General features: G+C 47.4%; 1 protein-coding gene across 3 annotated transcripts in view; it reads right to left on the reverse strand.

The window, feature by feature from the left end:
• The window catches only part of STIM1 (stromal interaction molecule 1), a 212,186-nt gene extending 201,973 nt beyond the window's left edge, over window positions 1–10,213 (reverse strand). Inside the window, exon 1 of one of the 3 annotated variants that reach the window (XM_064288598.1) lies at window positions 9,483–10,213. In XM_064288598.1, the coding sequence (XP_064144668.1) occupies window positions 9,483–9,621 (139 nt within the window). In that variant the 5' untranslated portion in view covers window positions 9,622–10,213. The remainder of the gene's footprint in view (window positions 1–9,482) is intronic. The other 2 variants (XM_064288595.1, XM_064288597.1) reach the window with 2 other exon arrangements.
• Between the last annotated feature and the right edge of the window lie 2,921 nt (window positions 10,214–13,134).

Below are 13,134 nucleotides of genomic sequence, written 5' to 3' on the forward strand. Positions count from 1 at the left end.
CACTGACTTTATATACCCCCAATTTTGCCCAGACCAATTTCTGTGACCATAATACAACATTGTGTACTGCTTTCTTGATCTCCACTGTATGGGTCTCAAATACCCTAACAATCCAAACTGGCTGCATTAAGGTAGTGAGGGTCCACAACAGAGTGGGAACAACATGTAAATGAGAATCAGGAAAAACTAAATTCTAGCCCTGGTGAAGCAAAACTTTGGGTAAGTTTGTCCCCCTCATACGTAAAATGAGAAGTTTAGGAGAGAGAGACCCTAAAAGCACTTCCAGGTTTGATGTGCTAGGATATAAGTCCTAGCATCTAACACCAATGGCCTAAAAGGTCAAATTAAGTTTTCAGTCTCTCAGTCGGTATCTTAGTCATCTAATGCTGCTATAACAGAAATACCACAAGTGGATGGCTTTAACAAAGAGAAATTTATTCTCACACAGTCTAATAGGCTAAAAGTCCAAACTCAGGGCATCAGCTCCAGGGGAAGGCTTTCTCTGTCAGGTCTGGAGAAAGGTCCTTGTTAATCTTCCTCCGGATTAAGAGCTTCTGAGCGTGAGGGCCCCAGGTTCAAAGGACATGCTATTCTCCTGGCTCTTGCTTCTCGGTGGTATGAGGTCCCCATGTCTCTCTGCTTGTTTCTCTCTTTTATATATCAAAGAGATTGGCTTAAGACACTATCAAATCTTGTATATCTCATCAATATAACTGCTGCTAATCCATCTCATTAACTTCATAGTGATAGGATTTATAACACATAGGGAAATCACATCAGATGACAAAATGGTAGACAATCATACAATATTGGGAATCATGACCTACCAAAGTTGACAGATATTTTGGGGGGACACAATTCAATCCACAACAGTGGGTAAGTCCCAATTCAATACCACCTATAAATCTAGCTCTCAGAAGCCAAGTTGGTGCAGTGAAGGCTCCAAGGCTAGTAGCTACACAATGGGGTCCAGAATCAAAGTCACCAAACTAGGCACTGGGAGGCAGGACTAGAGCCTCAGATAAAAAGGTAATTTAGGATTGACCTAAGACAGGGGAGGAGAGGCCAGGAGTCCTCTGAGAGTGTAAAGGGCACAATACCAAACCAAACCCCAATACCAAAGGGAGTACAAAAAGAGTCCACAAAACCCTATGTGGCATGTAGACCCCAAATTCTCATAAGACCAGACTTAATGGTCTGACTGAGACTAGAAGGATCCCGGTGGTCATGGCCCCCAGATCTTCTGTTGACCCAGGACAGGAACCATTCCCGAAGCCAACTCTTCAGACATGGATTGGACTGGACAGTGGGTTGGAGAGGGATGCTGGTGAGGACTGAGCTTCTTGGATCAGGCGGACACTTGAGACTATGTTGGCATCTCCTGCCTGGAGGGGAGATGAGAGGGTGGAGGCGGTTAGAAGCTGGCGAAATGGACACAAAAAGAGAGTGGAGGGAGAGAGCGGGCTGTCTCATTAGGGTGAGAGTAATTGGGAGTGTGTAGCAAGGTGTATATGGGTTTTTGTGTGAGAGACTGACTTGATTTGTAAACTCTCAAGGCACAATAAAAATTATTAAAAAAAAAAAAACCCTATGTGGCAAACAAAAGAAGTCAAAGAAAAGCTAAGAGCCCACAACACCTAGAAGCCCTTGTCCCCAAAATCATGGCCCCAGCGTAACATCACAGGCAGCATCTAAGATGGCCCAAAATGATCCCTGCCCTCTCAATGTTCATACCCTAGTATAACCCCTACCCATGAGGGTGAGGTGCACTTATTGACTTGCTTCTAAGAAATAAAATATGGCAGAAGTAACCGCTGATCATTTCCAAAATTACATGATTAAAAAGACTGTGGCTCCCATCTTAGGTCTCTCTCTCTTTCTCTCATTATCTCTTGGCTCACTTGCCCTGAGGGAAGCCATCATAAGGCAGCCCTATGGAGAGGTCCATGTGGCAAGGAACAGAAGCCTGCCAACAACCATGTAAATTAGCTTGAAAGAAAACCCCCTCCCTCCAATCAAGCCTTCAGATAAGACCATAGGCCCAGTCAACAGCTTGACTGCAACCTCATGAGAGACCCTGGCACCCAACTAAACAACACTCAGATTCCAGATACACAGAGGTTGTGAGATAACAAACATGTGTTGTTTTAAGCCCCTGTGTTTTGAGATTATTTGTTACACAGCAATAAATAACTAATACAGATGGGGACCAGTCTTACATGCTCAGCTATCTGGAGCCTGCTGGTGGAGCCAGGGAAGTGGTTATATCCAGTAAAAGGAAGGGGGTACAGGCCAGAAATAAGGTCAGATACCAGCACCCAGGCTTTACCAACAGCTTCCCCAGTGCCTAGCGTAAGCCTGGTTTGACCACATCCAGAGTCTTTACATGTATGGCATAGGTCGTCTGTGGCTGTGGAATTAGAGAGTTTCCCAGCTCCTGTTAATTGCATTCTCCTGGTAAGAACTCCAATAATAAGAGTATGGCCTCATAAAATTCCTAGACAATCTTCTTCTGAGTGAAGTGAGACTGAAAGACCCAAACTAATCTGATTGTTTCCCCCGACAAAGACAGCAAGACTTCGTTTATCTAACATTAGCAGGGAAAGAGGAATTCTAAAAGAGTGAACTTTCTAAAAAGATGAAGCTATTTCTTTAACTTTACCTAACTCTTCCCAAGAAAAATCCTCAACTTCTAATCAGTGCCTAGTAAACCTCAGTTGAATTAAAAGCAGGGAGGAACCAATCTCCTTAGGTTCAGTTCTCCAAACTTTACAGAGAATCTACTATGTGTCAAGCCTTTTACTAGGAGCTAGGAGTATAAAGTTGAATAATTGCTGTCTTAACCCTTAAGGAGCTTATAATACATCAAGGAAGGCAGGCACATAAACAAATAACTCCAACAATGTAGCACGGTTGTTAAGACTGTAGACTCTCTCTCCTCCAGAGCAGCACAGCATTGTGATAGGTACTAGAGTACTCAAATGCCTTTGTTATTTCCCTCAGGTTTATGGCTATGGCCAGATCATTGAGGTTACAGGCTCTGAGTGCCAGATCAGTGAGGCGTCCCCCTCTTTGGGACATACTGACAGATAATGTGGTCTGATAAAAAAAAAAAAACACACAGGCTTCGTGCATAGCATAGATTCCCAGAGTTATAGTTCTAAGTCTACCACTGTTTAGCAACATGACCTAGAACACAAATTTCTCAGTTACAAATCATCATCTTTAAAATGGGAATAAATAATCACAGCCCTACCTAATTCCAAAGTTGAGGATAAAAGAATAGGCTGAAAAGAGATAAAAAGATCTGAGTTTGAATGAAACTTAAGAAAAAGTAACCTGAGTGAGCAACACCTCCAAGCATTGAAGAAAGACCCAGAATTTGTACCAAGACATATGAGATGGTTTGAAAGAAAGAGAGAAAAAAGGATCCATTCATATAGGTCCTAAGTCCAGCTTTTCCCACAAACTTAAGGGAGGCTTCATGATTGGCACCAAAAAAACAGCAACAAATAAAGTACAGCCCCGCCCTTTACAAAGAGCTTACACTTGTAAGGGAACAAACATATATATATACAATGTGCTACGTGTTACATTAGAAATTTATAGGAAGTGTCCTGGGAGCAAAAAAGAACACTCTCTTTTGTTATTATCTTATTTCTTAAACTGTGTTGCAGGCATATGGGTAGTCAATGTATTATTCTTTATGCTTTGTTGAATATCTTAAATATTTCATAGTTTTTTTTCTTTTTTAAATCAGTAGCAACAAAAAAAGAACGCTCTGTTGGAGGCCCAGTTTGGTGTCTTTCTCACTCCCTAAAAGTCTGACAGCCAGAGCTGCTGGGTTTCCTGGAGGATCATTTCCCAAAAGTACCACAGCAGTCCCAGTAATGAGTCCACTCAGCAATATATCTCAAAAGTCCCCAGCAGGAAACCAGAGGGGCCCCTTGGTGCTCAAACCCAAATCCTGTGGAGACCTAGAAAACCACTACCCTCCACAGGGCCTCATCTCTTCTTGCCAGAGAGCATAAGAGTCTTAACAGAAAGACCCCAGGCCCCTAGAGGGTCCAAAGACAGAATTCAGTGGGCCTATGCTATGAGTAGAAGAGCTCTGATGGTGCAATGGTTAAAGTGCTCAGCTGCTAACCAAAAGGTCAGCGCTTCCAATCCACCAGCCACTTTGCGGGAAAAATGTAGCAGTCTGCTTCTGTCAAGATTTATAGCCTTGGAAACCCTGTGGGGCAGTTCTACTCTATCCTGTAGGGTCACTATGAATCAGAATTGACTTGACAGCAGTGGGCTTGGTTTGGTTTGGTGGGTGCTATGAGTCAGAATCAACTTGATGGCAACGGGTTTGGGTTTTGTAGTTTTTTTTTTTTTTTTTTTTTTTGGTGAATGTGGAGGGGAAAAAATTACATATTTTTTTTCAATATTCTCTTATCGAAAGTTAGCCTTTCCTTCAATTATATATGTAGGCAACCAACCACAATATTATTAGCAGTAACTATGATTTTTCACCAATAGAAATAATAGCTATTTCCACGTCACACTGCATTGTTGCAGATATCTCAAAATATTATTTACAATTTATGCCCAACATAACTTCAAAGTTATGGCAGTTATTAGACCCGCCACTAGATCACAAACGATTGCAACCTTCCTGTCTACAAGCACTCAGGCAAGGTAGCTGACCAACTATGAAGCAACTCTAATTATTATTCAGTTGCCAAACAGTGAGATACCATGTGCTCACACTGATGAGCTAGACATCTACAGTGGCCCTTTCCTCCAACCTCCCCAAAGTCAGACATACTCTCCTCCTTCTCTCCTGCCTGCTCTCACCCACTCCTTCCAGGAAGCCCTCCACAGCCACCTGAGCCCAGCCCACACAGATCTCTCTTAACTCTCAGCATACACCGTCTATTCTGCATGTTTGGCCCTTCACTAAGGCTATGCATTATGTTGTACTCAATATTCTCTAAATATACATGGTCCCACCAGACTTAGACTTCTTTGGTAGCCCCAAGTTCCTTCCACAGTGCAAAGCAAGCAGTAAGCACTCATTATGGACTTGTGGATTGAATGGCTGATTAAGCCAAGGTCCCTGACTCAAATGACTATGTTCTACCAATAACCTACTGTGGAGCTTCTGTTTGATGCCTCTCTGGGCATCACTTTCTTCATATGTAAAAACAAGTATGTGGAACTAATTGATGTTTCCACCTCTTAACTTTGAATTAGGCAGTCATTTTTGATCTCCCCAAGATGTGAGAAAAATTTGGGGGGAAACTGTAAAGCCTCCCCCAGCTTTCCCAGGCAAGGTTAGTCACTTCTTCCCCTTGGCCTCCCACGCCTTTTTGTATACATATACAATACCTCTATTACAGCATTTATCACCAAGTTTTGAGAAAGTGTATATTCTCATGACTGAGGGAGGATAGGAACTGGGTAGGGAGAAGAGTCAGACTGCCTGGATCCAAATTCTGGCTCTATGCCTTATTATCTGTGTAACCTTGTACAAGTTACTTAACCTGTCTCTGATTCAACTTTATCATCTATAAAATGGGGATAATAATACCTATCACAGAGAATGGTTGTAAGAATTAAAAAAAATAAAATGTTTGGAATAATAGCTGGTATATAGAAAAAAGCACTCAAAAAAAAAACATAATTTATTATTATTGCATTAATCTGTCCTACTAGGCATTGGGTTCCTACTTTAGCTAGTTCTCCTCTTCCTAGTCTCATCATAGCACCTCGTTTATGTTTTCTTTCATAGCACTTACCACATGACAATATTTTTACCTATGTGTTCATTGTTTCCCCTACTAGACTGTAAACTCTATGAGGGCAGAAAACATGTCTGTTTGGTTTACCCTTGGATTAAAAAAACCCAAAACCAAACCCACTGCCATCGAGTCAATTCTGACTCATAGCGACCCTATAGGACAGAGTAGAACTGCCCCATAGAGTTTCCAAGGAGCACCTGGCAGATTAGAACTGCCAACCTCTTGGTTAGCAGCCATAGTACTTAACCACTACACCACCAGGGTTTCCACCCTTGGATTACCAACACAAAATACAGTACCCGTCCCAGGCAAACACTCAAATATTTGTTGAATAAATAGCACATGGGCTGTTACTGTCCAATGTTTGCTGAATCAATTAGCCTAGCTAAGAGTGATTGTCAAAGCTGAGGCCTGGGAGCAAATGATGTCCCAGGATTAGTATGACCCTTTCCCCAACCCTTAGTATTAGCCTCAGCCAAGCCCCACCTACCTACCCTTGGCCCCAGCCCAGTTCCGGGAGCCACCCTCAGCTAAAAATAGCATTGCTACCAAGATGGCCAGACCATTTATAGCCTTGGAGGCAGCAGCAACTAGCTGGGTGGGTAGGCAGGGCTCAAGCCCTTCACTCCAACAGGGTCTCCTCACACTGCCCTGATGCCTATCCTCCAAGGCCCTGTTCTAGCTGTAATGAGCCAAACCACAGGTCCTGATCAGAGGCCCCCAATACCTCCAACACTGGTGGCCACAACTCTAGGCTCCATCTGGGACTCCTCACACAATTCTGCAGAAAACATTTTGGGCTTCTGGAGGCAGTAAGCCCAGAGCCTAAAGGATATTTCAAGAATCAACTTTAGGCCATCTCCAGAAACACAGGCCCCAGCCTAACACAGCCAGGCACAGGTCTTTGCTGAGACTGACTTAACATGACTAGGTAGGCAGGCATCAAAAGAGGTGACAGAAATGCCCTCTCCAACATCCAATGAGAGGGTCTTGTAGCAGTGCACCTGCCTTCGCAGCAGGGTCAGTTTTTTAAGTGTTTAGTGTACACGTGGTAAATCCAAAAGCATTCTGACTAAATCATTTTTAGAATCAAATTTTCTAACTGACTAAAAAGAGTCAGAAGGACATATACATCCAACAAGAGAAAAAAAATGCAATTTTCTGGGTCCCTGTAGAAGACTCTGAAGAGGAGGAAAAGACAGCCCTTTTCTTGGATTTCAGCTAAAGAGTCACCAGGGCCTCTGCCTAACTCACCAGGAGGAAAACTAATTCTCCTGGCCCGCCTAGTGCTCCTTTAATAGGGTAGGGCCTGAGAAGATGGAAGAAATCCAGGACTTAAGCATTAGAAGACCTGCCATAAGATGGAACACAGGACCCAGTTTTATTATCCATAAAAATGGAGATAATACTACCTGTCCCACCATCTAGTCTCACAAAGGCTATTGTGAGATTTTGTAGGAAAAATAGCTGTATAAGTAAAATATAAACTAAAGGGAACACACAAATTGACTTGGTATGTTGAATCTGATTTAGAAAAGTGGCAACTTTAAGGACAAGCAAAACTGTCCCGGTGCTCTGGAGATACAGATGGGCTGGAACGGCCAAAAGAGTTCCTAGTTGCGTAGAAAGCTTCTCCCCAAGTCCTTTGGCAGAACCCAGACCATGAGCTACCTCTCTGCAAAAATGAGGCCCTGTCTTAGTCAGAGACAAGGTCCCAGACAGGTCCAAGGGGACAATATACCAGAACAATAGTGTGGGAGCCCCATGGTTCCCACAAATTATAGCCATTCCCAGCACCTTCGGTCTCTCTCTGAGACTGCCATTCCTGGGGTTCAACATTATTGCGACAGCAGAAACCAATTTCTGAACCGAAAGTAAGAAAAGACCAAAAAAAAAAAAGGTCTGAGTGGTATAATCAGCACAGCCAGATCTTTGAAATTGCATGGAGGGCTGTGTCCTTAAGTTCAAGTCATCGGGTTGTTCTGAGGGATGCTAGAATGCCTCTTATCTTGGGCCGGTAGGGATACAAAAACTTCCTGATAGCTAGCTAACCAAAAAAAAAACCAAACCAAACCCAGCACCATCGAGTCGATTCCGACTCATAGTGACCCTATAGGACAGAGTAGAACTGGCCCATAGAGTTTCCAAGGAGCGCCTGGTGGATTCGAACTGCCAACCTTTCGGTTAGCAGCCATAGCACTTAACCACTATACCACCAAGGTTGCCTCCTAAAATTCAAAACTAAAATACAAAATACAAAACACTCCCACAGCCCCCCAAAACATGCATTTTATGTCAGGTACTCATAGTTTAGAGTGTAGAAAGGACATATTGACAGTTATAAACAGGGATGTCACTGGGACAGCAGAGATGCTCCTCAGGCCTTTTCCACTGTTCAGTCTACATCTGCCTACTATCCTTTTCCTTCACAACCCAAAGAGAACCAAGGTTTGAGCTAGATTTTAGAGGCCAAAAAGAGGAAATTCCCTATGGAGAGATAGGATTAATATGCAGAAAGAACCTATCTTCAAAGCAACAGCCCAGATGCCATGCTTTTTTATACACAAGGTAACCCTGGTGTCCTTTGAAACCCAGTCCTTGAGGCTTCTGGCATCACAATGAGCCCAGTCAGGGATGCTAAGAGGGAGTTGCCCAAGAAAGAGCCAGCCTCTGAATCCATCCATGAAATACAGCAACCATGACCTGTATTTCCTTTTCCTACTTGTATCAGTGGGTACCCACTAAGCTGTCTCTGTCACTTGAGCTTGCCTACCCCTAGAAACAACCCAGCTATATATTGTCCCCATGCTACAGCTCCACAGCTTTGGGCTGATTACAACAACAGAGTGAGAGAAGTGGGGAAGGAGAACTGATCTTTTCTCCTTCTATGCCTTGTGTAAAGCAACTGAATTTTAAAAGTGCTCTTTTCTTCCACAACAGAACACCGTGGCTTCTGTTGCCTGACAAGGCTCCACTAGTGCCTAGGAAAAACCAGGACAGATAAAAAAAAAAAAAAAAACATGGAATTCCAACCCTCAACAGTCGGAAGAAACAGAAGGCGTCAACAAGTGGTTTCGGGAATTGTGTCCATGTCAAGAAAAGGCCACTTAACTCCTTGGTGATAAATAGGGTTCTGTCTAAGGAACTGCCTTGATATTTCAAATGGGCCTAGAGACAGCAGGTTACCTAAGTGAAGGGAGTGACTAAGTTCCCATGGTTGTTGGGATAGAAAGGCCAACCTGAACACCAGGCTATCAGCCAATAGACTGGCCCAGCCCTGACTTTCCCTGCCCAACCCAAACAGCCTCAGCTTCCCCTGTGCTGCCAAATGCTGAAACTGGTCAGGAGCAATGGACTTATTATCTGGCCAGACCATTCTTTCAGACAAGTAGTCCTGAGAAGGTGTTTTGGCTTGCTGGTCTGAAAGACTGGGGTGCCAAAAGGCAGGCCTCCTCTCATTGCCATCAAAAGATATCCTGGGAAGGGATAAGGAGAATTGTTCAGGGGAAAAAGAGACACTAGCCATAGCTCCTCAACAGTAAGAACTTCTTGGACTTCTGGGAAAAGGCAGTGCCACGTGTGGATCTTCCACCAACCACTCAGGTACAAACCTAGGATTCAACTTGCCCACTCTGTGCCCCTCAGTTCTGAATTACAGCCCCCAGTCCAGCCGAGCCCTTGGCAAAGCCTTACCTGCTGCGGTGGACTCCTCAGAACTGGCCCCTGAGCCGGTTCCTGTTGCCTTCTCACTGTGGCTATGGCTGAAGCTCTGGCCCTGATGCAAGAGAAGCCCCCAAAGGAGCCACAGGGCAAGACGGGCGCACACATCCATGACTCCAGGTCTCAGTCAACATGCGCCTGATGTGGACACCTCGGGATCCCTGAGGCAAAGCCAGGAGCCCGGGAGTGCAGCCGACGATCCCGGAACTCTGGGCAAGATGCCCTCCCGGCGCCGCAGCTGTCCAACCACCCGCGGGCCTGCCTCCTCCGACAGCCAAAGGTCAAGTGCTCCAAGTTTGGACGCGGGAACCGAGCCCGCGCCTCCGGTCCAACCGTAGGTCCTCAGGGACTGTGGCGGCCTGAGCACTAGTCTACTTGGGCCGCTTCCGGAGAGTTTGGGCAGGGTGGCTGCAGGGTCGCTGTCAGCTCCGCAGCCGGCTACACCCCTGCGGGAGGGGGCGGGTAGGCAAGCTTTCCCGCGGGCACGGGTGGGGAGGGAGCGAAGAAGGGGGGCACCTGGCCTCGCCCCGCCGAGGAGCGGTGAGCAGCAGGGGTTCGGGGACGGCGTGCGACTCGCAAGCACCCGTGGGCGCGGGCGGCTCCGGGATCCCAGGCCTTCTAGGCCGAGGTCAGTGCCCTCGCCCAGTCCCGTGCCCAGGCGGCCGGCGGTGCCTAAGTCCAGCAGGCGGACGCGCTCCGGCCAGGCCCGGGACAGCGGCTCCCCGGCGGGCGGGCGGCGCGGGGCGGGCTCGGGGCGGGCGGGGGCGTGCTCTCCCGCAGGCCCGCCCCGCGCCGCCCGGCCCCCAGCGAAGCCCGGTCCCGCCCCAGCGCCCTGGTTTATCCCGGAATAACCGGTTGGAGGCGACCGCCCGGCGCCCCCCAGCCCCGGCGGGCTCTCCTGTCCCCCGGCCCGCGCCTGTCTGCGCCAGGACCCTCCTCCTGCACCAAGGGTCGCTACCGTCCTCCCTCTCCCCCACGAGCGTGTCTCCCGCGCTAACCGCCCGCCTGCCGGCCAGCGCCTAACACGCAATTGCTCAGGTAACCCAGGCCTGCGGCGGCGACGGCGGCAACAGCTGCTGCCCAGCCCGGATCTCCGTCCTGCAGCACTCGCCTCAGCTCTACAGCCGGGCTGGACAGAGGCTCCCGGCACAACGATGGTCACCCCGGAGCTGACACAGGCGACAACCACCGAGTCCGGTTCGGCCCGCGGCGCTCCCAACCCCCACACCGGGCAGGCTCTCCAGGCTCCGCCCTTCCGCACCTCGCAGCCAATCGGCTTTCTCCTCTCTGCAGCTTAGGAACCCGCGCTCTCGGTCCCCCGTGCGCAGCGGCCCCTGGCGAGCAAATCCAGGTGCTGCACGCAGGACTCAAGCTCTTGGGAGGCCCTGCCCCTTTGCAGAAGGCTGGGGAATGAATCGAGGACCCGCCCCAGGGGAGGTTCCTTTGAGTCCCGCGAATGTGTTCAGAGGAAATGATGCCAGAAAGCAAAATGAAATGTCTGACCAATTCTCTCACACATCCCTGAAGTCTCAGCTAAAGGGTCCTATCCGCCTTCCCTGACCACTCCTACCCCCAAACTAAGTCGGATGCTCTCCCTTAATTTTCACCACACATTTTCCTACATGCCTCTCAAACACCCTCCCCTTGAGGTTCTTGCAGGAAGGCCTGTAGCTGGTTCCTCCCTGCATCTCACTCTCACAGCTCTGGGTCTCGTCTGGAGGAGGTGTTTAGCGACTTGAGAATGCATGCTCCAATAAAGAAAGGGCCGAGCCTGGGCCTCCTTCTACAGAGCCTGCACTTCCTGTTCCCTTCTCAAGCATGCTGTCAGCAAATCTTAACTGAAACCTGTTCACTGCCTACCCTGTCCTTGGCATTGGAGGCAGGGGAAGGGATTAGACCCAGTCCCTCCTCTGGCAGTGCAAAGCCAGCTACCTGCTCTGAGCAAGCCCTGTGGAGACTGGGAACAAGGATTTGCCTAACAGCTGCTTGGCTTAAGGGTTAGGCTGTTGATATAAAAATACATGTGTGACGTCATCTACTACCACTCTCTTACTCAGCTCCAGTCACACTGGCCTTCTTTAAGTTCCTCAAACACATCGAACTCTTTGCCAGCTCACAGACTATATATTTGCTATTGCCTGAAACACTTGTCCTTGAGCTTCTCATATGCTTGAGCTCTCATTCCTCAAGATACAGTTCAATAACTCCTCCTCAGAGACTCCTACTCTGACCACCCCACCAAGGTCAGTCTGTGGTCAGAATTGGACCAGGGATGGAGCTAATAGTGAAACTGTGGTTTGGAAATTAAACATCTTTAAGTGACACTAACCAGCTCTTTCCAGTGTCCCCTTAACTAGAACATTTCCTGATGCCTCATGTAAAGTCTGTGGCTCCTTTCTTTTCTGGGCACTCATAGCAGAGTACTGTCTAGTTTGTGTTATTGTGAGCCATGCACATGTCTGTCTCCCCTCATAGGACTGTGAGTTTTCAGAAATTTTACTCATCTCTGTGACACCAGGACCCAGTTATAGACCCTATAGTCATAGACCCTACTTACTAGGTGCTCAGTAAAAGCTAATCAATATGAGTTAATTCATTTGATCATTCAAATATTTATTGAGGAGGCAGGGCCAAGGTGGCAGAGTAGTTAGACGAGTCCTGTGGTCCCTCTTACAACAAAGACCTGAGAAAAACAAGTGAATTGATTATACATGACAATCTAGGAGCCCTGGCCATCAAAGACAAAGTTGAGCAATTAGACTGAGCAGCAAGGGGAGAGAGAGATGGTTCAGAAGCAGTGAGGAGTTGCCAAGCCTGACCTGACCAGGTCCAGCACCCTGCAGGCTGGATAGGCTAGCAAGAGGGGTGAGTCAAGCAGTGGCACTCCAGGTGCATTTTCCACATCAGAAGAGACCGAGGAATGGACAGTCTGCTCAAGCCTCCAGAACCAGTGAGAAATGGCACTCAGTTGGCGAAAGATAAGTACAAGCATCTAACCTACCACACGATTCAAAAAAAAAAAAAAAAAACCCTGTTTTCAGGAAGTGCCTCTCTTCCATTTACCTACCCCCTCCCCACTCTGTTCCGGGTCCCAATTTGACTTCAGTGATTGCTGCACCCCATGGGCCAGAAGTAGGACCCATCCTGCACCCTGAGCCATTCTCCTGGCTTTGGAGAGGGAACAAATTAACAAACAGGGAAAAAAATAACTTGCCAGCTCCCCTAAGCCCGGAAGTCAGGGCAGGCACAGCTCCTTTGCCTAGGCACAGGAATAAGGGGTCCATGGACTTTGAATGCCTTTCACCCCTGCATACACCTGTGTGAACCCATTTCAACAGCATAGGCCTTCATTAGCACAGTACAACAGGGTATAAACCTGATGCCAGTTGTCAACTGTATCATCTATAAGGGGGAGTGGCAGATTCATGATATTTGACACCACTCTGCCCATTAAGCAGGGTCCTCACCTACCCACATCAGGGGCCAGAGGACTGGTGGCTCTACCCGCTCTACCAAGCCACCTGCAACAGGGGTCTGAGAATAAATGGTGACTCCCTGTTCTAACAGCCAACAGCATTGGGTGCCCATAGTCCAGCTGCAAAGCCCACCTACCTACGTGCTCTGG

The sequence above is a fragment of the Loxodonta africana genome, chromosome 7 (assembly GCF_030014295.1).
Source record: "Loxodonta africana isolate mLoxAfr1 chromosome 7, mLoxAfr1.hap2, whole genome shotgun sequence".
NCBI lineage: Eukaryota > Metazoa > Chordata > Mammalia > Proboscidea > Elephantidae > Loxodonta > Loxodonta africana.